Here is a 25,853-nt window from a genome sequence, read left to right as displayed (position 1 = left end):
TGTTTAGTAAAATTAGTTTTAACATCTTTTTCCAACAGATCAACACAGAAATACACAACAGTGTAAGTAATATTCCAGATTTTAGTCAATTTAATTTAATTTTCTGTTACTTTGCACTACAATCCTTTTTTTTTCATTAAATCCATATAAATTTATGAAGCTATTACAAAACAAGCATAAATTTAACATGCAATAAGCTGTAAAAAAATATAAAATGTTAAATTAAATTTGAGATTTATATTAGGATACCTCTAGTGTGATAGAGTTTTTTTTCTGTGATCAAAATCAAAGGCATATATTTTAAAATTATGTACAATTATGTTAATTAAATACATACATAAAATATTTTAGGCTTCATAGAAATCTGTTTACTTTTCACTTCTTTCTGAAAGATGGCACAGTCACTGGATCCACTGGCTCCACTACAGAGCTTAGATTTATTATGCTCAGCGGTGATGAAGATCTTATGGATGATGCATGTGACATCATTCTTAAGGAAAGAGCAGGAAAAACTGTAAAACGCCACAGAAAAGGCCATGTCTTTGGCAAAAAGGTCACTGTGGTGAAAACACCTTCCACCTGGATGAGCCATATGGCAACACGCTGTCCCTTCTCCTCAAGAGTCGAATCTATCAAAGATGAGATGGAAGATTGTGCATCTCTGGTCTTTCCTGGACCTCATGCATTTCTATTAGTTACTGACCACAGGAAAGTGACTGGGAAGGAAAAATACCTTTTAAAAGCAATCGCTAAAGTATTTGGCAAAAAAGCCTTAGACTATGTTATGTTACTGTTTATTGGAAGAACTGAACCGGAAGGGATCGACAGTGTCAGGAAGTACGTGAGAAAGTTTTATACGTTAGAGAACTCTGAGCAAAGTGTTCAAAGTCTGTTCAGAGAAACTGAAATAATGACACAAAACAATGAGTCCACATTCTTTATCCAGCCATCATATGAAAACCTCATGAAAAAAGCATTTTTATCATGGGAAAAGGAAAGAGATGCTGAAACACAAGAACAGCATGCACAAGAGATGACTGTTTTAAAAGAGAGATTCAGACTCACTGAAAGTAATTTAAAGAAAGAAATTGACACTTTGAGAGAGTTAATCCTGGCAACTATAAAACGGTTACAGAAAGACAAAGACAGCGAGGAGCAGAATCAGCAAGAGGCTTCAGGAGCTCAAGAAGATCTGCTGTACAATGAATGTAGCGACGCTACCTTAAAAAACACATTTTCATCCATCATTAATGATTTTACTGAACGTGAGAATGCACTGAAAGAACAGCTTGTGGATTGTAAAGAGAAAGTGAGCACATGGAAGGACATGTATTCATCCTTGACTGATGATTATATTCATCATGAAAGTCAGATGAAGAGTGAAAATGAGAAGCTCCAAAGAGAACTGGAGCAACACAAACTCAAAGAAAGAGAGTGGGAACAAAAACTCAAGGAAGTGGAGGACAGATTAAGACAGGAGACAGATTTGAGGAGAAGAGAGAAGGAACGACAAAGAAAGAGCAAGAAATACAGACTACTGGAGAAGAGCATCATCTACACCGCAACCTAGAGCTAACTTCTCCTCGCTGTAAGTACTGCTATACGTAATGTTGTAGGTTTACCACAAGCTTGATGACCCAGTTACAATAATGCACTTTTAATGAAAATACATTCAGTATTTGCACAACAAAAGTACATCTTTACATATATGTCCCTGGAGCACAAAGACACTCTGAAGTCTCTGGGGTATATTTGTAGCAATAACCAGAAATACATTGCATGGGTCAAAATTATTGTTTTTTCTTTTATGCCAAAAGTCATTAGGATATTAATTAAAGATCATGTTGCATGAAGAGATTTTGTAAATTTCCTACTGTAAATATATCAAAACTTCATTTTTGATTAGTAATATCCATTGCTGAGAACTACATTTGGACAACTTTGAAGATGATTTTCTCAATATTCAGATTTTTTTGCATCGTCAGATTCCAGATTTTTTTAAATAGTTGTATCTCAGCCAAATATTTTCCTCCTAACAAAGATGATTTAGTCATTATCTCCTAACTAACTGACCCTAATGACTGGTTTTGTGCTCCAGGGTCACATAATTCACTTCTCACATAATTGACTGTATTCCACAAATGCTATTGATAGAGTTTTGAAAGGAACTTATTTCATATATTGTTTTGGGAATATTTTTCATTGAGATTTAAACAAACGAAGACTTAGTTTTTTGTTAACATTGCTTTGTTCCTCTATACTCTTAGTATCTCAAGAACAACACAGATCTCTAGATGAAGGAGAAGGAGAGTTGAGCAAAGCTGAAGATTCACGTGACAGTGAATCACTTGAGTTTGGAAAACCTGTGAGACGCAACAGCAACCCATTCGCACTACCTAATAGTAAGTATATCGTTAATCTATATTTTGACAAAGAAGGTTTCATTTGGCTTTTAAAGCAAATGCATGTCGTTTTATGTATTTTTCTGACTTTGAAGATCCTTGCCATTAAGTGAGAGGAATTCACTGTTGTAAAAGCAATCCACCCTTTAGGCAGAATTTCATACACACTAAACTTACAAACTCACAGAACAGACTTTTGGAAAGAAAAACAAGAATCCATTCACCTTTTTGGAAGTCATTATATCATCAAAATGATTTTGAAACTGAAATTTCAAGGTTAAAAAAAAACTTACAGCAACCAGCTGACCCACGAGACTGAAGCATTGCAAGCTCTGCTAGCTGTAGATCATAATTAATGTGTGGAAGAAAATGACTGATAAAGGTATATACTGTTTAGTTTACCCCAAAATAAACATTCCATCATCATTTACTAACATAATGTTCAAAACATGTAAGACTGTATTTGTTGCTGTTAACCATGCAGTTACTGTAAATGCACACTCAGTCTTAAAGATATCATAAAAGTCCACACGTTAGTATATTTCAAGTGCCCTTTTGACTTTAAGTTTAAAACTCTTCTTTATTTGAAATGAACTGAAAGCAGGGACAGATACATAGCTAATTAAAACAAATCTCCTATCAATTTCAACTGACATGTCAAACTATTTATTCAGTGGTTTATTTTTAGCAAGATGTGGGTCAAGAAAAGCAAATAAAAGTTATCACTGAAAGTAATTTAAAGAAAGAAATTGACACTTTGAGAGAGTTAATCCTGGCAACTATAAAACGGTTACAGAAAGACAAAGACAGCGAGGAGCAGAACCAGCAAGAGGCTTCAGGAGCTCAAGAAGATCTGCTGTACAATGAATGTAGCGACGCTACCTTAAAAAACACATTTTCATCCATCATTAATGATTTTACTGAACGTGAGAATGCACTGAAAGAACAGCTTGTGGATTGTAAAGAGAAAGTGAGCACCTTGAAGAACATGTATTCATCCTTGACTGATGATTATATTCATCATGAAAGTCAGATGAAGAGTGAAAATGAGAAGCTTCAGAGAGAACTTGAGCAACACAAACTCAAAGAAAGAGAGTGGGAACAAAAACTCAAGGAAGTGGAGGACAGATTAAGACTGGAGACAGATTTGAGGAGAAGAGAGAAGGAACTAGAGTCCAAAGAGAGAGGAACGACAAAGAAAGAGCAAGATATCCAGACTACTGGAGAAGAGCATCATCTACACCGCAACGTAGAGCTAACTTCTCCTCGCTGTAAGTACTGCTATACGTAATGTTGTAGGTTTACCACAAGCTTGATGACCCGGTTACAATAATGCATTTTTAATGAAAATACATTCAGTATTTGCACAACAAAAGTACATCTTTACATATATGTCCCTGGAGCACAAAGACAGTCTGAAGTCTCTGGTGTATATTTGTAGCAATAACCAGAAATACATTGCATGGGTCAAAATTATTGTTTTTTCTTTTATGCCAAAAGTCATTAGGATATTAATTAAAGATCATGTTGCATGAAGAGATTTTGTAAATTTCCTACTGTAAATATATCAAAACTTCATTTTTGATTAGTAATATCCATTGCTGAGAACTACATTTGGACAACTTTGAAGATGATTTTCTCAATATTCAGACTTTTTTTTGCATCGTCAGATTCCAGATTTTCAAATAGTTGTATCTCAGCCAAATATTTTCCTCCTAACAAAGATGATTTAGTCATTATCTCCTAATTAACTGACCCTAATGACTGGTTTTGTGCTCCAGGGTCACATAATTCACTTCTCACATAATTGACTGTATTCCACAAATGCTATTGATAGAGTTTTGAAAGGAACTTATTTCATATATTGTTTTGGGAATATTTTTCATTGAGATTTAAACAAACGAAGACTTAGTTTTTTGTTAACATTGCTTTGTTCCTCTATACTCTTAGTATCTCAAGAACATCACAGATCTCTAGATGAAAGAGAAGGAGAGTTGAGCAAAGCTGAAGATTCACGTGACAGTGAATCACTTGAGTTTGGAAAACCTGTGAGACGCAACAGTAACCCATTCGCACTACCTAATAGTAAGTATATCGTTAATCTATATTTTGACAAAGAAGGTTTGCATTTGGCTTTTAAAGCAAATGCATGTCGTTTTATGTATTTTTCTGACTTTGGAGATCCTTGCCGTTAAGTGAGTGTAATTCACTGTTGTAAAAGCAATCCACCCTTTAGGCAGAATTTCATACACACTAAACTTACAAACTCACAGAACAGACTTTTGGAAAGAAAAACAAGAATCCATTCACCTTTTTGGAAGTCATTATATCATCAAAATGATTTTGAAACTGATATTTAAAAAAAACTTTTCCACGAGACTGAAGCATTGCAAGCTCTGCTAGCTGTAGATCATAATTAATGTGTGGAAGAAAATGACTGATAAAGGTATATACTGTTTAGTTTACCCCAAAATAAACATTCCATCATCATTTACTAACATAATGTTCAAAACATGTAAGACTGTATTTGTTGCTGTTTTCCATGCAGTTACTGTAAATGCACACTCAGGCTTAAAGATATCATAAAGGTCCACACGTTAGTATATTTCAAGTGCTCTTTTGACTTTAAGTTTAAAACTCTTCTTTATTTGAAATGAACTGAAAGCAGGGACAGATACATAGCTAATTAAAACAAATCTCCTATCAATTTCAACTGACATGTCAAATTATTTATTCAGTGGTTTATTTTTAGCAAGATGTGGGTCAAGAAAAGCAAATAAAAGTTATTTATAGAATCTATGAAATCTTTCCATTGTACAAAGGTTATTCTTAATGAAAAAAAGGTTCTTCACACTAAGAGAAATTGTTCTTTTAAGGGAAACCAATTTTTTTTAGTTCAAAACCAAAAAAACACCTTTATTTTTGAAAGCAGAAGTTATACTTTATACTACAATAATGGTATTATACAAGATTCTAACATAAAGATATCTAAAATCACTTTATCACAAATGTAGTTATAACTTAGCTGGGTTATACTTTTACACTGCACTGAGCTGACGTGTGTGTGTGTGTGTGTGTGTGTGTAAGAGAGTTAATACACAATTACTAACTCTACACGAATTCGTTAAAGCACTGTTCCCTGATCCAGGTGATATACTGTAGCTATGTTCATCAGAATCAAGTTGTGTATTAATAGAGAACAACTGCTTTAAACGTATGTACTTAAAATTGTGTTTGCCCCCTAGTGACTGAAAGTGAACATGGACCTCTAGACACACTCTGAATGAAGAGACTTCAACTGATGAGCTTTCAGTTTCCATTGATTTCTCACTTCATTTAAAAAATATTCAACAAATGGATCAAAATGTCCAAGAGGTCAAATATCAAGAATACATGCATGTGTGAAACACAACACAGAACACAAGCTGGAGGAAACAACAACTATGAAAACATGCTTATTAAGAGAAAGATGAAGATGTCATGTCATTTTGAAACATTTCATCATCTTTTACATTGTTGTATATGTACAAGCATTTAAGAATATTTAAATCTGCTATTTATGTTTCTATAGTGTTGAAGAGTCAAGGAGAAGCTCCATAATTATTATAAATGCATCTGCTTTATGAGTAAATGTTATAAATAAAAGTTCCTCAGATGATTAAACAGACTTCCTCAAAAGAGTAGTTGATGCAGTTGGCAACTAAAATGGGGGTGGGGGGGCATATGATTCCCAGTCGCATTGATTTGTTAAAAACTGTCTTTTTACAGCAATTACACCCAAAAATATCAATGCTCATATTTAACCTTTGTGTTGTACAAGTGCTACTAAAATCATTAAAATGACAGGTAGAGCTAGATTCTGATATAATACGTAAATATATAGTTCTGTTTAATAGCTGGCAAGACAATCTTAAAATACTGCATAATAAAGAATAAGTATTTAAGTCCTGGAAGGTTAAAAACTATGTAATGGAGTGTCGCCACCTGCTGGAAAATATGCTGTATTAGTCTAATGGTGTAATAGCACCATCTAGTGAAAACGAGTAGTATTACACGCTGCATATTTAAAGGGATAGTTCACCCTTTAATGAAAGTTATGTCATCATTTACTCACCTTCATGGTACAAACCTGAGTTTCTTTTCCACTAAAGAACAAACAAAAAGAAATTCATTTTTGGAAATATTTTTTTTTTTTGGCTTCAATGTTCTTTATTTTGTTTCACTTCATGGCTTCATGGAGGGTGAAGTTAATGACATAGAAGTTTCATTTTTGAGTGAACTACCCCTTTAACAAAAACATTTTTTTTTTTTAAATAAAGGTACTTTTATTACAAAATAACGACATGCATTAAAAAAACGACACTTTCTTATTGTCCTCTTCTGTTCTGCAGTTTCGCTTCTCTAGTTGTGCAATATTCTGGCTTTTGTGGCACTGTTAATATTGTTGGCTCCTTTAGGATAAATGACTTCAGTTTTTCTTCATTTCCAAGACTGGTTAGTCTGGTAAACAAATGAATGTCAAATCTCATGTTCTTATTTTTGAGTCTCCACAATCTGTATGTTTTGTTGTCTCTTAAAGTGTATTTATCCAGTGGTTTGTCTGTTCCTCATCTGCAATGAAAGCTCATTTTCATTAAAGCACCTCATCTAGTGGTCAACATAGTGTGAAACCACTCTCAAGAAGAATGAAAGAATGAGTTAAATAAACACTGAGCTGACAGAAAACAAGTCAAATGATGATCAGTTACCAGGAAAAGTAAACCGCTTCATCAAAACAGGATCAAATGACCGAGTCAAACAAAGCTCAAACCAAACATCTTCACCTTGACTACAATCACACAAGCAGCAGTCGTTCAGTTTATAGATACAGCGTTTGTCATTCTGACTTTTTTTTAAGAGGGGGTTACTCTACTTTCTTAACAGTAAATCTTAGTCATCACATTAGTGTGATATATAGAGCTTCCTTTTTTTTATTATTTTTTTTCATCGCATCTCTGAGAATCAGTCACCAAAAACCTCTCGCTTAGATTCTCAAAGCGGTTTTCTTCCCTGGATGATGAAACCGATGATTGCAACACATGTTAGATTTGGAAATTACTTCATGCCATGAAAAGCACAGAGGGATTTCACACACATACCTGTCACACACTTACATTCTCCTTTCACATACATGCATTTCCACCTTTTTTTTTTGGAATCCATTACTTCCTGTTTAAGCAGGAAGTCACTCTCAGACCAAGAAATACTTGTGCATGACTTGCTCAGCTCTTCTTCACTGTTTTACCATGATGCTATTCAGGGCATTCCTGTTTTCTTTTTGTTTTTAATTTTAAAATATCATTATGTAACCAACGTGTGTGTGTGTGTGTGTGTGTGTGTGTGTGTGTGTGTGTGTCTGTCAAATCCCTGAGTTTTTTCCCGTGTCACTCTGTAATCTACAGGTAGTAACATGATCCCACCAAACGAGTCTAGCCTAAAAAAAACCCTGCTAGACATGGGGATCTTCACCATATTATGTGTGTTTCCAGGAAGGACAAGGAAATCACAATAAAAAAATATTAAAAATCACATCCTTGAAATCAGAGTTTGGCACCCCATCATATCTGTAAATCTGATCTAAATGGGGAACCCAGAATATCTGGTTCATACTGTGTTGATGGCAGTCAGTTTCTCTGACACCAGCAGGAAGTTAACCCTTTTAGTGAAGTTACATGAGCGCCTTTCAGTGCTATTGAAATAACATGATTTGTTATTTTTCACCTCGAGCCTTGTAAACAAATCCCCTGATATTATTTCCTGTAACAATATGCTTCATCCAAGTCAAAAACACGTAGCATTACATTAATGCATAATCCACAGATCAAGTGAAAGTTATTCAACTCTCAGTCTGTTCTTTATGAGCCTTATTGACTCTTATGATGTTTTATAGAGATTATTTGGTCATTTACATGAAAGGGAAGGAAGAACACATATTCATACTGGACGTATGTGAGTCAACGATGACAGGTTTTTCATTTCTATCCAGGAGCAAGATGTTGTGAAGTGTTTTCAGATGTTTTATCTGAGGAGATGCTGGGAAATGAAACGGAATTCCTCAAAATTACTGTCATGTCTCTGCTTGTCAAAATAAAACTTGAACGTCTTGTGAAACACACAAAGGAAAAAAAAATGGGAAGAAAGCCTTATCTCTATCTCTCTATCTCTCTGTCTGTAATGTATTTTTTGTAAGATCTATCCTGTTGCATCACTAAAAGCGCTTGTTTCTCTCCTCGGTTCAGCGTTTATAGATAGGCTACACTCGCTGATTTATTATTGAATTCCGTTTGTTTTTTTGTTTTGTTTTTTGATTTGATTCAGACTGGAATCGAGACTTAATGATGTCAGCTGACATGTTCATTCCAGTGATGGTTTACCGGATAGTGCGATGATTTAACGGTGCTGTCATTAAGTTCCCGTTATCCGTAGATGAAAGGAAGCTCAAATCAGGATTTTCTCCCGCGAGACTCGCTTTTCTTGTCAAAAGCCCACGAGCTTCTCTGACGCGTCACCGATCTTGCGGGCGGCCAATGAGCAGCGAGCGCACGCGCTTGAAAAGCGTTTCCATCTGCTGCTCTCCGCAGAATCAAAACAAAGATCAGCAGCTCACAGGCACTTCTCATGTGCGACAGTCTTCATTAAGTAAGTCAACATTTCATACACAATCTGAACTTTACCAGTAGTTACATAGCAAATCAAAAGTCATGATTTGAGAAATAGAGTTTGACTACTGTGTTTGTTTTGTCATTTTATAGTTTCACCATGTTCATTTTCAGCCTGCAGTGCTGTTGACAGTGAGTGTGTGATAACCTTAGACTGTATAAAAACAGTGATAACACACAGGTTTAACATCCTGTGTTTACTGCGTCTTTTGATGTATTTTTGCAACATTGGTGCACCTTAAAAAGAGGCAGTTTTTGTGCCCGAAATGTTAGTCTTGCTATAGATGTTAATGGTAATATCTTTGGTGAATATAATTTTTTAAAAAAATTTATTAAAATTTTTGTGTGTGTGTGTTATGCTGTATCTGCAGGCTCAGAAAGCTGAAATTCACATTTATTTGAAAGAATAAATTAATGAATGATGCATTTATATAGCCCTTTTTATTGTGTATTGTCGATAAAGCATTTTACAATCATTTAGTAATTAAAATTTTGTTAATTTAATCCTTTATTTATTAATTAATTTATTTATGTTTTCTGTTGTTTCTATGCATACCACAAGGTGTTTTAATTTGTTTAAAAATTTTTTTTTTTTTTTTTTTTTTTTTTTCAATGGACAGTGACATTCTATTCAAATTTCACTATGTAAATCTTCAGTTACTTTAAATATAATGCTGTTCAGATATACAGGCATACAGTAACCTACACAGTATTAGTTAGCTGGTTTATACTTCTAGTTAAGATCTACACTCTCAGGGAAAAAAAAGACATTTAAAAAGGTAACATTTTTACCTTTTTTTTCCTTTACCTTTTACTTTTACATACTATGTACCTTTAATGTACTATTTTAAAGGGTGATAAGTAGCATAAATCTATCTTTTACCTTATGTCCTGGTAATGCCCCAGTGGCAACATTGTAGCTTGTTTCTGAAAGTGTTTAAGTGTGAATTTCCTCATTTAGGCTACAGTGGATGATCTTTAGAAAACCCATCTGCGTGTTCTGAACTGGATGTAACACATTATTGGTAGATTAGGGCTGATATCACAAAGGTTGTTGGTTGAAACCTAAAAACTGAAAGGTTAGCTTGCCAACCACTTAATCCCGGGTTGCCCAAGGGTTAGTCACTGCACGCCAATTTTCTGAAATGAAAAATTAGAAAATGTTTTTTTTTTCTCTCTCTCTTTTTTGTTCCTGTGACATAAACTGTGGTAACACAGGAAAAGCAACTGTAAAAAAAAAAGCCACTAGTTTCCTACAGTGTTAAAAGTCAAGTAAAGTGCTTCTGATAATATCATCCCTCTCAGTCTCAGATAAATGTCTATTTATGCTTTTGCATACTGCTCAAAAATGTAGTGACTCAACTCAAAAATTAAGGTTGCTAGGAACCAAGAAACAAATAAATTGTTAGAGGTCCAAACTTTTGACTAAACATGAACACACAGGTATCATTATGATACACATTACTTTAATGAACATTTCTCATGCTTAACATATACATCAGAGCTTCACAGTTATGGAAATTGCTGTTGGTTGGGAAATATTTGTTAGAGTAAAAGGATGAGCTTCATTTAGAAACAGGTGGACCTTCCTGAAGAAGAACAGTTCCTTTATTTCTCTGCCTTTGTGAGATTTTCTACCTGGGGCTCTTTAGGTTTTGTCCCGCGTCCGAATCAGTTCATGAATCATCTACATGCCTGATGTTAAAATAAATCTGCTTTGTAACTGTTATTAAGGTAGACTTTGTTGGTCTGGTGGCATTTGTTAATTTAAGAAGTACTGCACTGCTGATTCATTGTGGTTCATGACATCAGTGACATTAGCTGAAATGCATGCAAACAGGCTTGAGATCAGACTGATGTGTTGTGTTTATGTGTAGGGGTCATGAGGGGGATGCTGGTCGTCATATTTCAGGCTCTGCTGTGGCCTGTCTCAGCATCAGGTATGACTGATATCCATTACATTTATCTGTCTGTTCTCTGTTTCAGATGATAAAACATTAATCAGTGGTTCATCCCACTCTTTATTTGGATTCAATGAAGCAAACAATGCTTAAGAGTTTGAGTTTAGATCTCAGTGTTGTCTCATACTGTGCTCATGTTTGCCGGAGATCTCAGTATGAACTCATCACATTTCTCATCAAATGATCTGAATCACTCTCTTAACAGCTTTAGACTCTTACTGGATGAAGACCTGTTACTCATTTGAGACTAGTTTGATACTTAAAACATTACTGAGAACTCCTTAAATCTCATCCGCTATGAAAGAGCAACATTTGAGTGATAAAAAAAAAAATTCCATTTCACTTCCAGTTTTGAATAAGTAATTCATAAAGTGACTCTTATATTAATATTTTATGATAAATAAATTTTAAGCCCAAAATACACTGTAAAAGATATTTTTTTAAGTATAATATAACAATATTCAGTAATATTTTATATAAATGTATTTTCAATAAATATTCTCGCATATTTAAAAATAACATTTACAGTGTATGTACATTTATATTGTCCATAATATATAAATAAATAATAATTAAATAAATAATACATAAATTAGATAATAATAATAATAAATTATATATATATATATATATATATATATATATATATATATATATAAATTTATTATTATTTTTTTAATGCTATTTTAGTCATTCTACTTCCAGTTTTTACTTTTAATTCATTACTTTATTATTTGTAATTATTTGTGAAAATTACTATTAATTGTAAAATAATTCTTTAAAAAAAGTTAATTCTACACCAGATTTCTTTCAGTTTTGTAGGGGGCCATTTTTAATATAAATTTAATAGTAGATTACTGTAAATGAATTTTTCTATTGGTAAAATAATAGTTGCAATGATAGCTCTTATGCTCATAGGAGATGATTTTAGTTCTTGATTGAGAACGCTGAAGCTTTCTCATAATTCTCTTGACATTGAACTGTGTATATCTCTGAAATGATGATGAAGATCTCCCTCTGTCTTCCTCCAGCCTTGTTTACAGTCAGTTTACAGGAGAGCACCTATGAAGCAAAGCTACATGAGGACGTCAATCTAGAGTGTTTGTTCTCCTCGGTTAAAAGTCCTTCTGACCTCACTGTCATATGGAGCCGAGTCGAGCCGAAGCCGTTCGTGGATGTGTATCGGCTGGAGAGAGGAATAGAGAATCACAATTACACCAGTGCAATGTTCATAAAGCGTGCACAGCTCATCCACGAACAGCTGAAGGACAACCGAGCGGTGCTGCACTTGAAAAAGCTCCAGATAAAAGATTCAGGCACATACCGCTGTATCGTAAAAGATAAAGATGATGGAGACTACAAGCAACTCGTGCTCAGTGTTACAGGTGCGTTTGACTTACAAAACACTTTTAAGATATTAGTTGATTTGCAGTTGGTTTGCATGGCTTAATTAACTCCTGCAATGTGTTATGGTTATATATGGAGAGAAATAGTCAATGCTCAATATTCAATACTGAACATAAACAGGAGAAAGAGTCCCATAATGCATAGCTGCATTGCATTAAAACGGCAATAAATCAATAAAAAAATATTTCTGCTGTATGCATATTTTTACATTCCTGTAAGTAGGAATTGCTGTTTATATTGCAAGGATGCAGCTTATATATTAATATATATTTAAAGAAATGTATTTAATTGTACTGTATTTCAGTGAATTGCATTCTTTAATTTCTGAGGTGCATTTTCTTGAGCATATTGCATTGTATTGCATTGTTTTATTTATTTTGGCAAATCTAGTAGATCATCCAGTTAGGGTTTTGATTTTGAGTGCAGTGTATACAGTAACTTTACAAGTTTTTTATATCCAAACTTGAACCCGATTGTCATGCTTATGACTTTAGCTATATGTTATGTTTATGGTTTCCAGCTCCTTATACTCTCATTAAGAAGGCCATCGTGAAGACGGGTCAGGACGAGGTCGAGCTCTCCTGTGAGTCTCAGGGATTCCCGTCCGCTCAGGTCATCTGGAGCGATGGCCAGAACACAAACCTCACAGAGATGTCCAACAGCACCACACGGTCTACAGATGAAGATCTCGTCCACATCATCAGCAAGCTGACGGTCAGACGAGACCTGGTGAACAACTACACCTGCTCGTTCCTCGTGAAGGGTGGCACCCAGCAGACGGCCACCTTCAGCATCCCGGGTGAGTCTGATGTAGGAAAGGTTTATTAAATAGTTGGAGAACTGTCTCATCAATGGATGCTCTGCAGTGAATGGGTGCCGTCAGAATGAGAGTTCAAACAGCTGATAAAAACATCACAATAATCCACAGCACTCCAGTCCATCAGTTAATGTCTTATGAAGTGAAAAACTGTTTCTAACTGTTGCTTCCGACAAAAATATGAGTCCATAATCCAATGCTTCCTCCAGTGATTGTTCTTCTTATTCAGACCAGACCACTTATTCAGGCTCATTTAATGATGGATTTGTTTCTTAAAAACATTCATCTTTTGTCTTCTCCAGATGTTAACTGATGGATTGAAGTGGTGTGGATTATTGTGATGTTTTTATGCACTCTCATTCCGACGGCACCCATTCACTACAAAGCACTGGTGAACATGTGATGGAATTTAACTAAAAACTGTGTGATCCAAATGAATTGACATTTTATATGCAGTTGGTGTAAAACATGGGCGTAAAGCTTTTTCTAGCACTTTCGGGAAATAAGATCTTTCAGTTCATCTCTGTAGGAATTGATATCAGCCTACAGATTTGATCATTGCATTTGTTTTTCATGGCTCATGGTTTGTGTGAGACAGATTTTCTTGATGGTTTTCCCCGGATGTGAGGGCGTGAGATATGAAATGCGTAGATAAAGGCATGCACGAAGGGAAAACACATCGCTTTCAGATAAATGTGGGGGAGTGCCTTTGATACTATTTTTTTCCAGCAGACATTTAGCTCATGTCTGATGCAGATTTATTCAGATGATGTTTGTTTCAACCTAAAGCAAGAAGGTCATTTTTTTCTGTTACATAACAGAGAATTTCACACATTTATTGAGTGTATAAGTGCAATTAGCTTTAATTAAATTATTGTTTCATAGCTCTAATATCTGATTGGTTTAGCCATGTTCGAAGCAGGATTATAATAATAAAAATGTTGAAATACTTAAAAATAAGATTAAAATAAAAAAAACTCCAGCAAGTTGCAAAGGCAGCAAAAAACTTTATAAAAATATAAAAAAATATATATTTAAAAAAAACTTTAAAATTACAATCACAACAGATATATATATATATATATATATATAATTTATTATTATTATTTATTTATTTTTTTTTTGTCCATCTTCTGTCCTGCAGGAAAATACATTATGTGAATATGTTAAGCAACAGATATTTAATGCCCACATTTTTCTCTTTTTACAGATGAAATCCCTCCTCACTGTTCTACTCCATACGCGTGGATTGTCGCTGTTTTGGTCGTGCTTTTAGCCATTGTCTTCATCTCCATCATTGTCCGTATGAGAAAAAACGGTACTTTGACATTTTCATTCCACACTTATTTATCTTTATTTAAAAAATACTTTTTTTGACACTCCATAGTAATACTGTGGGTTTTGGATCGTTATATTACTTGGAGTAGCATGCATCTGGTATTTAACATTCATCGGTCACTCGTTTTACTGTTGGTTACAGTCCATGTGTTTGTTCACGAAGCGTCTACATCAGATACGGTGAACCTGTTTTAGATCTGCTTGAGAGATTTGTTGATTCTTTTAAAGATTAGTCTTGTGAGTCAACATCACGATGATAAACAGCTTGTAGAGGAATCCCCAGTTTCTTCAGGAAATGGAAACTGGGATTTGTCAGCTGACACAGGTGAAAACCTCATGAGTCATTCGGATGCTATGTGTGACTAGGCACTTTTGAAAAGGTTTGAGCTTAAAAATTCAGAAAAAGCTATTAGTTAAGTTGAACATGCATAGATTTGAGCTTCTGTCTCTGTGGTAATGTGAAACTAGAACATGCAGAAACAGGAATGACCCAGTGAATTACCCTTCTTTAACCTGGTTACTGCACTCTACTAACTGCTGGGTTAAAAACAACCCAGTTTGGGTTATTTTGTAGTGGTGGAAATTATGATTCTTTCTAGTGATTCGTTCATTTTCAGTTCGTTCACCAAAATGATTCGTTCAGAATCGTTCACTGATTCGTTCAGTGACCATTTCTTCGTATTACACAAAATAAGCCAGCAGATGGCAAAAAAAAGTGTATTATGTTGTTATGTCTTAAGTCAACGAACGTATTCAGTTGTTGCAAAAACTGATCTGGCTTTATTAAAATGTGTGTATAATCGCATTCAATATATAAAGTCTAATTAAGTTGTTCAGATGAACAAAGCACAAGGTTTTCTTGCCTAAATAGCATTTTAATTGTTTGGTCAGACAGTTTGTATATTATATATTCACATTCATCAATCGTGGATTAAACGTGGAGTTGCTAAATATCAAAACAAGCGTATGTGCACAGTACAGTACCTATAACTGCGCTTTGCATTTTTGCGAGATTGACATGCTAAATGGCAGACTGACCCGGTTTACTCTCATTCATTTCGTTCACGAACGAGATAAGCTATGTACCAGTTCATTTCATTCACGAACGACATGTATCCGTTCATTCAGCTCGTTCACGAATGACATGTGTGCCAGTTCAGTCATTTCATTCACGAACGAGATTTACTAAATCATTCAACTCGTGCACGAACGACATGTGCTTTGCCGATTGAGAAACGTGATTGGTAAACGGTTTGCCAGAATATACCCTGACCATCAGGTCAGTCATTTCATTCACGAACGAGATGTATCATTCAACTCGTGCACGAACGACATGTGTGCCAGTTCAGTCATTTCATTCACGAACGATATGTATCAGCTCATTCAACTCATTCACGAACGATATGGGTACCAGTTCAGTCATTTCGTTCACGAACGATAAGATCTCTAGATCTAGTTCAGACTCATATGAAACTCGTTCATTGAAGGGCGTATTCGTTCACTACATTCAACAAATCAAATACTCTGTCACATCTCATACTCGAAGGCTATTGGCTCGAGGTTGAGTAATTCTTTGACAGGATGAAACAGTTGTTACCCGGTTCACTGAGCTGCGCATGCGCTGCTTATAGCGCCGCGCTGCTGTGGAGGGAGGAACTTCACTGAACGAGAAATATGAGTCAGTGGATTACGTGAACGAGAACGATTCGTTCACCTAAAAGATTCGTTCAAAAAGAACGATTCGTTCACGAACGACACATCACTATTATTTTGACAACCCAGCACTGGGTTGTTTTGACCCAACAAGTTGGGTTATATGTTTGACCTAGCATGCTGGGTTGCTTTTTTATGTTTTAAAAGACAGTACATTAAACCTACAAATCTTGTTCATTTAAAAAACACTTTTACACACACAGAATGACTATGCATTAAAAACAAGAAGAGAAAGCAGTCAAAAGTAACATGCATATAAGAACAAATGCAGAAAAGTATTGCAATGATTATGCATTAAAAATAAAACGTATTGAATAAAACTTTTAAGATCAAATTTGATATACAAAATATTATACAACAACACTATTATACAATAATCAATAATTATGTAACGATATGCAAATCTCCATATTCATCGGGAAGAAGGAGGCGGGAACCGGCGCACAATCAAAATCATTTTAATATTCAAAATAAACAAAACAGCGCGTCAGCCCCTCACGGCGACTGACGCGCACAAATAAAAACCAAAACATAAAATAATGTCCCAGGCCTGGTCCTCTCTCGTCCTCCACGGTCGTCACTCCAGTTTTATATCCTTCCATCTCCTACGTGGGACTCGATACTAGCGGTGGGGCTCAGGTGTAGCTCATCTCCAATCACTACACCTGGCCTCACTCCTCGTTCCCACGCCTCTCGGCCCCGCCCCACTCGCCACATACCCCCATCGCCCCTCGCAGGCCGGGGGGTACTCCCGAGACTGCGCTCTACTCCCCCCCCCCCCCCCCTTCCCTCCGGGGGAGACCGCTCACGGGGACCTGCGGGAACCTGGGGGTAGGACAGACGAGGCGAGAGAAAAGGAGATGGAAGGAGGAGCGACAGGGACGAGAGAGGGGAGAGAGGAAAAAAAAAAAAAAAAAATCCGGTTCCCAGACGCACTGCTGCTCGGCCCTCCACCGGCTGGGTGATCTCCTCCGCGGTGCCCGGCGGTGGCACTGGACGGCCCTCGGCGGACGGCACGACACTCCTCCGCCGCCCGGTGGACGGCGACGGCTCCTCCGATTTTGGGCAGCGGCAGGAGTCCCCCGTTCCCTGCCCCTCCGGATTCCGTCACGGAGGCGGCAGGCTCCGGCCCCCTGGCGAACGGCGCCGACTCCTCCGCTCCCTCACGGACGGCAGCCGCCCCTCCTTGTCGTGGGCGGTCGGCAGCGAGCTCGCCCGTCCCCGGCAACTCGCTCCAGCCCACCGCCTCGAGCGTCAATGGCGGCACGTACCTCGCCAGCTCGAGGGCACCGCGGATTCACCACAGCGGCGAGGGATCTTCAGCAGCGCGTCCCTCCTTCTCCCGGGTTTCGGCACCACTGTAACGATATGCAAATCTCCATATTCATCGGGAAGAAGGAGGCGGGAACCGGCGCACAATCAAAATCATTTTAATATTCAAAATAAACAAAACAGCGCGTCAGCCCCTCACGGCGACTGACGCGCACAAATAAAAACCAAAACATAAAATAATGTCCCAGGCCTGGTCCTCTCTCGTCCTCCACGGTCGTCACTCCAGTTTTATATCCTTCCATCTCCTACGTGGGACTCGATACTAGCGGTGGGGCTCAGGTGTAGCTCATCTCCAATCACTACACCTGGCCTCACTCCTCGTTCCCACGCCTCTCGGCCCCGCCCCACTCGCCACAAATTATTTATACAGTGTGTGTAACTGTATGGTAAGTGTTCATTTGACAACAATGTAGCATACTACTATTTTAAAACGTTTATCTAATAAAAAATGTGTACTATTTCATATACTACTTTTTGAAGTATTCCGTCCCAAAATGATGGAGGCTTAATTCCGATTAATTATGATATATATAATGAGAATTGCAAGATGTACACTTGAAATTTTGAGAAAAAATGTAAATCATGAGATGTAAACTCACAATAGAACGTCTCAACTGTGAGATGTAGAGCTGCAATTGTCAGAAAAAAGGCCTAAATGAGTTCATATTTTGCAAATGCCTAAATTTTAGGATATACATTTGCAATTGTGAGTCTGAATTGTGAAATACAACCACGCAATCCAGAGGAAAAACTTGTACATCTTCAGAAAAATGCATGAATTATGCGATATAGTCTCATAATAGTGAGAAACAATACAACTTGCTATTATAACTTTATAACTTGCAATTGTGCGATACATACTCATAAATCTAGTCCTAGATTAAAACGCATGTCTGAACTGTTTTAACTGAATGAGACTTGTTTTTAAATACATCAGCGTCATTGTTTATTCTCCAGATGCACACCAGTAATGTGTTTCTTTCCTAAGAAATGTTTATAAAAGATAACTACGGACTAAACCTGGCTTAGTCTAAGCCCTAATCTGAAACCAGGTCATAAAGTCACAAATAAACTTCCATACAATTCCTCCATTGATTAGAAAGAAGAAGCACGTGACCAAGAAAAGTCCCCAGTTTAATCTTCAGTAGCCTATCTACAGGGAAAAAAACAGGTTTTGTCATGGGGTAAATACCACATCTCTTATTCACGTGTGGAGTGGCTTTAGTATGATGTTTATGTCAAAAACCAAACATACGTGTGCTGTTCCTACTGTAAGCTTCACACATGATCTGACCTTTTCCTGACTGGACGTGTTACAGAAACAATCCTGACAGTGACCAAACATTAGTCCATCGCCTGAACATGAGCTGAAAGCTTAGAAGAAGAGGCTTTTAGTCTGTCAACAGCTGATAATCAGATTATAAAATCATTACAATGCAAAAAAAGCTGTTTCACATCCTCTTTTTGTGTGCAGCCATGGGTGAATTCCAATGAAAAGTGATCAAATTTGTGCTTGACCTCTGTCTCTATCACCTTTATCTGTTTCCAGGTCATAAAACCAGACTGAGTGAATCATCTAATTGTGCTTTCTTCCTCCCACAAGCATCCTCTGCCACCACTGATTGTGAGTTTTTTTCCAAACACATTCACCTCATTTCCAGCATATATATGTTATATATATATATATATATATATATATATATTATTCAGACTGTTAACATTCATGTATTAAGTACATTTATTTATTTATTTTTTTTTTTTTTTACTTTTTAATTTTAGTATCACTGAGAAGATATTACAGTTTTATGAATATTTTGAATTAATTAGTATTTTTATTTTTGTTTTTATTTTAATCATTCATCCATTCAATCATATGTCTCTAGTTTTTATCTCACTTTTAGTTATTTTAGTACATCAAGTAAAACAAAATAAAAAAAATTGAAATATTGCTTTGGCAACTACCTGAAAAATATTATTTAAAATTTTGTATATATATTGTTTTTTTTTTTTTTTTTTTTTTTTTTTTTTTTTTTTTGAGTTAATGTTTATTTTATTTCAAGTAACTAAATAAGTAAAAAAAAATTGCTTTAGTTAATGATTACCCTGACTTCAACACAATTAACTCTATATATTTTACACTTTATTGATCATACTTCTCTTTCATCCACAGCTTTATTGACCGTGAACGAGAACAAGCTGCAAATATGTGACGTGATCTCAGAAGGTAAAGCACGTTCTGAAAATGAATTATGAGAAGTTACAGATTAACCTGCAGACGTTCAGTACAGTAGAACTATTACCCTGAGGCCCAGACCGTGTCTGTACTGTAATTCGTCTGGTATCTATAGCACGCTGTGAAGCACCTGGAGGTTTCATGTGATCCTGAATCACTGAAGCCTGTCATGAAGTTATTTGATGTGAGCATTAGTCAAATGATTCTGCATATTGTTGCTCTTGTGACTCCTGCGTGTCTTTAATTTGTGCAGAAGCTACAGAAAAACCTCAATCCCTGAGGAACGTGCTTATACGACAGTATTCACAGCTCGACACAAACGCTCAGATGAAACACACACTTGTGTCACATGCACTTCTCAGCAAGTAAGAAACAGATTGATATGAATGTGACACAAACACTTTAACATGTTAAGAATCACTCATGTGTTGAATCACACACACACTGGCACATGACAGGGAACTTCCTTAAATAAAGATTAATTACTGTCAGGAAGAACAGTGTACACACACACACACACACACACACACACCTACACCTAAACACACACACACACACACACCTACACCTAAACACACACACCTACACACACACACACCCTGATGTTGTTTTCCAGTACAAATATCGAAACATTATTAAATCAGGACACATTTACTTGAAGTTTTAAGATATTGAGTCTTTTTGGAAAATGATAAAAATTAAGTGAGTTTTTGGAAACATTGGTTGGGAAAGAAGAATAAAGTTCCAAGGGGAAACAAGATTAAGATAATATATACTTTTTATTTAAAGCAATATTCCCCTAATATATATATATATATATATATATATATATTGACATTTACATTCCACACTTAATTATCTTTATTTAAAAAATGCTTTTTTTGACACACTCCATAGTAATAATTTTATTTATTTATTTATTTATATAAATAAATAAATTTCCAGAAGACAAGATTTGCATAATTTTCTTTCTTAAGTAAATTTATATTGATTTAAGATATTTATTTATTTATAAATTCATAAAAAAATTTATGGAAATCTTAAAGAAAATGCTAAGTAAAAAACAATTTAATAAATAAATAAAATCTTTAATGTTTCATCTCTGAGATGTCCATTAAGAAAAGTCATAATTCTAAATCTAAATAATTCTGAGCTTTTAAATGGATCCCTAACGAGCACATGTCATACATTTTATCTTTCTTTATTGCTTTACATAATTATGTTTACATAATTATGTTATTGTATTATTTTATAAGTATTCAACAATTTTGTATTATTTAAATATTTATGTATTTAATTATTTGTTTGTTTGTTATTACCAATTTTTTTCTATAAATGTAATATATATTTATATTTATTTTATTATTTTTTTTTAAATACATTTGTTATTTTATTTTTATTTTATTAATTTTGTTTTGTTTATATTTAAGTATTTTTAAAAATAATTATTTCAGTTGTAAATATATTTAAACTGTGCATTTATTTATTTGTTTGTTTTTTCTTTTACATGTATTAAAATTTAATTTACTCTTTAAATTTAATTATTTTTTCATGTGCTAAATATATGTATATGTATATGTATATATATGAAAGTGGGTTTCCAGTGAACTGCTGATAAACACAGCTCTGGCTAATTGCGAGGTTATCAAACCACAATAAACACACATTCCTCATTGATTTCCATGTTTAACCGTGTCATCTTTCCCTCCTGATTCCAGAGAAGGACAATCTCTAAACATCACCTCAGTCCTGCCTGATAAGAAAGAAACCATCCTTCTGCTTGGAGATCCAGGCAGCGGGAAAACCAGCGTGGCCCAAATCCTGGCGTCCTGCTGGGCTGGAAGTACCACGACAGACCCCTTCAACATCCGCCGGCTCCATCTGGTTTTCCACGTGGACTGTAGCCGAGCGAAAGGAGACTTTTTCCAGCTGGTAAAGTCCAGCATTTATCATGAGAAACCAGTAGACGTGTCTGAGCTCAGAGAGATGCTTCTGGGCCCGACGGACTGTTTGCTCATCCTGGATGGATATCAAGAGCCAAACAAGGACCTGGATGAAACACTCGAATGGTTTCTAAAAATGCGGCAGACGTGCAGGGTGTTAGTGACATCACTTCCAGGAAAATGTCCAGCCTTGGAGAACAACACCGGGACAGTACTCCGCCTAATTCAGAAACCTGCATCGTGAGATCGGACACATTTCATATTTGCACGGACTACGCTTTTGCAATCTCATGTTGCAGCAATGTGCAAATTCAGCGGGTTTAGATGATGGATCTGCCTTATGCTTCTTGGGAATTTTTAAGTTCTGACTTTTGGTAAAACCGGACACATCTGGCAGGAGACCAAACCGTTTCACAATACTTGAATTCAGTTTTTTTCTTCAAAGACCAAGTACAGGAAAAGAGAAATGAGATCACAGCTCTTAAACCTTATTTCTGCGAACACTGAAGAAAAAAGTGTTGCACTCAGAAATCAGTAGTAAATGTTACAGAGAAACTGCTAGCAACACATTGACTTGATTGTGACTTTTCTTGTAAAACGTTTTATTTACAGAATCATCTGCACTTCTTATTGTTCAATGCATATGTGTTTAACTGTTCCAGATGTGCATGTTTTCTGCATAACATAGTACCAAACTAACTATAACTACTGTTTTATCCGACAGATCATTAACTCAGAGACTAATCGTGCCAAAAGCAACTTCTCTTTTAGATTTACTTCAAACTTTCTGTAACAACGACGTACTTTCGTTTTGTTTATTCATGTCAAATGTGATTTATTTTCATAAAAAAACCAATGAAAGTGAAAAGGTTTAGTTTGGTCATTGTAGACTCTTTCAGAAGCGTTCGGCTCCAGCTTCAGTTTGACATGTTTGATGGATGCACGAGCGTTGCACAAGTGTAAAGAGACGTTTGTTTCACTTTCATTTTGCTTTGACTCTCAACAAGATTAACTTCCATTTCTGAGAAAACACACGCTGCTTTAACTGGCAGTGAGACAAAAAAAGGAAGTCAAGGTTTCCCGCAAAGGGAAGCCACAAAAAAATTAAAAATGCCTGAGTGTTATCTGGACACATGTAGTGAGCGGTTGCACTTGTGTAGCATGCCTTTTTGACTATTATGAAAGCATTAAAAAAAGAAACGAATGCTGGAGATCAAACAGATGTAAAGGTTGCAAGGTTTAAAGCATCACTGAGGGGAAATGACGTTACCTATAATTAAACATTAGGCTTTAACCCTTTGATCTAGAGCACTAGACTGCAGATATCTTACAGGTTCAGATATTAACCAATGAGCTCAGGATCCGTTGAGCACTAAATCCTCCAGCTTCCTGTCAGTCATCTCTCCTTACTCTCCTCTTTTTTTATTTCCATGAGATTTGCGTCAGGATCCCGATCCCGGTGCATCCCTCCACTTTGATGCATGTGATGTTAAATAGCAAAGTAAGAAGATTTATGAATATATCCCTTTTTTTACTAAATTATGAGTTCATCTCTATCCACTGAAATAGCAGATAATAAATAAAAAACACAAAGCTTAATAATTGGGTTAAAAAAAAATTTGCCCGTGATGTTTTGCATGTTACATCACATCCACAATAAGAAAAATATATGTTTTTAAGTGCGTTCACCATAGACAACACCAGCATCAGAGGGTTAAAGTGTAATTCTTGCCTAATCTGAATCTTAAAAATGAGTTTTTGGTGTGTGTGTGCAACCCAGTGTTACACCATTTGAGGTTAGTCAACAAACAACGAACCGCGATGCAAGCAGATTTGGTTTAGCAGGACAGAAGTGTGTTGGCATGGAGGGATTCCCCAAGTCTCGAACCGCTGATAATTCCTAATTCCTACTTCAACAAGACTTTTAAAAAAAAGGAACAAATTGAGCTTTTGTTGTGCTTTCTGATTTAAACTATGGCATTAAAAACACATAAATGCTGGAGAGGTTTAGGAGGGATAAAACCCCCACACTCCCGGGATTATTTGGTAAACTAAATCAAATTTTCCGCTGTTAATTGTCTAAATGCAACCGTCAGTTTTATGAAATAATCACCCTCAGGCCATCCAAGGTGTGGAAGGGTTTGTCCGATTTGGGGAAATGTTGCATTGCATCACTTGCTCTGCAGTCAATGGGTGCCGTCAGAATGAGAGTCTAAACAGCTATAAAAACATCACAAGTAATCTACACCACTCCAGTCCAGCTACAAGCTACTGTTTACAAGAAACAAATCCAGAATTAAGACGCTTTAACTTCAAACCATTTCTTCCTGCCAAAATACGAGTCCTTAATATCGCTTCCTCCAGTGAAAAAGTCAATCTCCTGTAGTCTCTCACATCAAAATCCACCCACATCTTTTATAAGATCTCTTTTGCCTTGTAAACAGAGCTTGATCTGTGCAGATGTTTCTCCTGATTCAGATGAGATGACTTAAAATCTATATTTTGGAGAGAGGACTTGTATTTTGGCTTTACAAGACATTAACTGATGGACTGGAGTGCTGTGGATTATTGTGATGTTTTTATCAGATGTTTGGACTCTCACGGCACCCATTCACTGCAGAGGATCTATTGATGAGCAAGTGATGCAATGCTAATTCTCCAAACCTGATGAAGAAGCAAACTAATCCACATCTTGGATAGCCAGAGGGTGAGGACATGTTCAACAAATTTTATTTTCACATTTCTTTAATAGATAAGCTTACACTTTCATATTCGATGTTACTTAGTATAATTAATTGTTGTTGATTTATTTGCAGATAACAATGTGCTATATTCCCACCTTTCTTGTCTCTTCACAGCTACGCTTTAATTTAGACATGGTTTTTACCACCAATGTGTCACTGCACTGTTTTAGACACAGTATATCAGTTATTTTGTAATGCAGTGTTGTCCATGAATGCCACTGAGTTCCCCATTTGAAACAATGCATCAGATTACCAGCTGATTGTGTTGATTAATGTCCAGGTTTGCATGTTAAAAAGTGTGTAGTGGACAACACATGTAACCTCAAGCGTGTTTACGGTCAGACGGGACTCATCGGTGCTTTCCAGCCGACTCATATCTGACCTCTCTTAACCTCTGGACATCAGGAAACACAGACACTTTTAGCAGAGGAATAAAAATACACATTTATAATTGTTTCTTCCAATATATAGCCACTTTTAGGCTTTTAGAAATAAAAGTTTAAAACACTTTTCCCTAGTTTGCATTGGTTAAATTAGTCAACTGACCAACAGTGGACAGACATGCATCACATAAAAAATTATTTTTGCATTTTCGGACACATTTTCACCATTATCAGGTGGAGGAAATTACATTTTAGCAACATTTGTATTAACTATTTTCTACATAATATATTCATGTTGTCATAATTTCTTCAAATAAATCCAGAAACAACATACAGTAAAGGTATATTTTATATAAGTGTTTAACAGCATCTTTTTAATGAAGGCCAGTATCATTAAAACCAATGCTGCTGTTAAATACATTTCCCCATAGACACTGATTATAACCATTCAACATTTAACGTTAGGAAAATATAACTTTTAAGAGAACATAAACTTAGAATTGTATATGCACTAATAAAAATATATTAATTCATCTTTATTCAAGGAACAAAAGTTAATGAGTGAGCAGAGCTGTGACTCTTTAAGTGCATTTAAGACTATTTACAAGGTCACTCGCTAAAAACAGGCATTTTGACATAACTCTGCTTGGTTTTTGTCCGTGAAAGAGAAGTCATTGCCCTTTTGTCATGCTTCATGGACAGTGTCTATACTGATGGCTTCACACAGCTTCAATGTTTTTAACTTGAGACCAGATAAGGGTTAAGTCTGGACTCTGATGAACCTGAAGGACTTGTTCTTGAGACACTTCTTGGACTGAAAAATAATATCTGATCTTTCCTCTTTGGATATAGTTTCAGTTGTGGGAAGTGAGCCAATATACA

General features: G+C 35.8%; 2 protein-coding genes across 3 annotated transcripts; both read left to right on the top strand.

Annotated features, from left to right (window-relative positions):
* Positions 1–3,135: 3,135 nt before the first annotated feature.
* LOC127941516 (DNA ligase 1) lies at positions 3,136–7,192 on the top strand. Its single transcript, XM_052536602.1, has 3 exons — positions 3,136–3,673; positions 4,353–4,487; positions 5,648–7,192. The coding sequence occupies exons 1-3, from the start codon at positions 3,391–3,393 to the stop codon at positions 5,683–5,685; spliced, it is 456 nt and encodes a 151-aa protein (XP_052392562.1). The 5' UTR covers positions 3,136–3,390; the 3' UTR covers positions 5,686–7,192.
* Positions 7,193–8,953: 1,761 nt separating this feature from the next.
* Positions 8,954–22,712, top strand: LOC127941936 (programmed cell death 1 ligand 2). Of its 2 annotated transcripts, XM_052537432.1 has the most exons (9): positions 8,954–9,080; positions 10,978–11,040; positions 12,093–12,446; positions 12,989–13,267; positions 14,496–14,603; positions 19,218–19,292; positions 19,839–19,892; positions 20,155–20,266; positions 21,620–22,712. In XM_052537432.1, exons 1-9 carry the CDS (start codon positions 8,969–8,971, stop codon positions 22,086–22,088), a joined length of 1,626 nt encoding a protein of 541 aa, XP_052393392.1. In that variant the 5' UTR covers positions 8,954–8,968; the 3' UTR covers positions 22,089–22,712. The 2 variants fall into 2 exon arrangements, with proteins under 2 accessions (XP_052393392.1, XP_052393393.1); XM_052537433.1 differs by lacking the exon at positions 20,155–20,266 and having other exon boundaries at positions 21,620–21,778.
* Positions 22,713–25,853: the final 3,141 nt, after the last annotated feature.

The sequence above is a fragment of the Carassius gibelio genome, chromosome A21, assembly GCF_023724105.1.
Source record: "Carassius gibelio isolate Cgi1373 ecotype wild population from Czech Republic chromosome A21, carGib1.2-hapl.c, whole genome shotgun sequence".
NCBI classification, from domain to species: domain Eukaryota; kingdom Metazoa; phylum Chordata; class Actinopteri; order Cypriniformes; family Cyprinidae; genus Carassius; species Carassius gibelio.
This window is presented reverse-complemented; position numbering and strand designations above follow the sequence as displayed.

What these genes read in the sequence shown, in the direction of transcription:
- LOC127941516 (XM_052536602.1), top strand. Translation starts at nt 3,391, where the DNA reads ATGTATTCATCCTTGACTGATGATTATATTCATCATGAAAGTCAGATG. An exon ending in AGAGCTAACTTCTCCTCGCT is followed by an intron (nt 3,674 to 4,352) that starts GTAAGTACTGCT and finishes CTATACTCTTAG; the next exon opens with TATCTCAAGAACATCACAGA. An exon ending in CCCATTCGCACTACCTAATA is followed by an intron (nt 4,488 to 5,647) that starts GTAAGTATATCG and finishes TTTGCCCCCTAG; the next exon opens with TGACTGAAAGTGAACATGGA.
- LOC127941936 (XM_052537432.1), top strand. Translation starts at nt 8,969, where the DNA reads ATGAGCAGCGAGCGCACGCGCTTGAAAAGCGTTTCCATCTGCTGCTCT. An exon ending in ACTCGTGCTCAGTGTTACAG is followed by an intron (nt 12,447 to 12,988) that starts GTGCGTTTGACT and finishes TATGGTTTCCAG; the next exon opens with CTCCTTATACTCTCATTAAG. An exon ending in ATCCTCTGCCACCACTGATT is followed by an intron (nt 19,293 to 19,838) that starts GTGAGTTTTTTT and finishes TTTCATCCACAG; the next exon opens with CTTTATTGACCGTGAACGAG.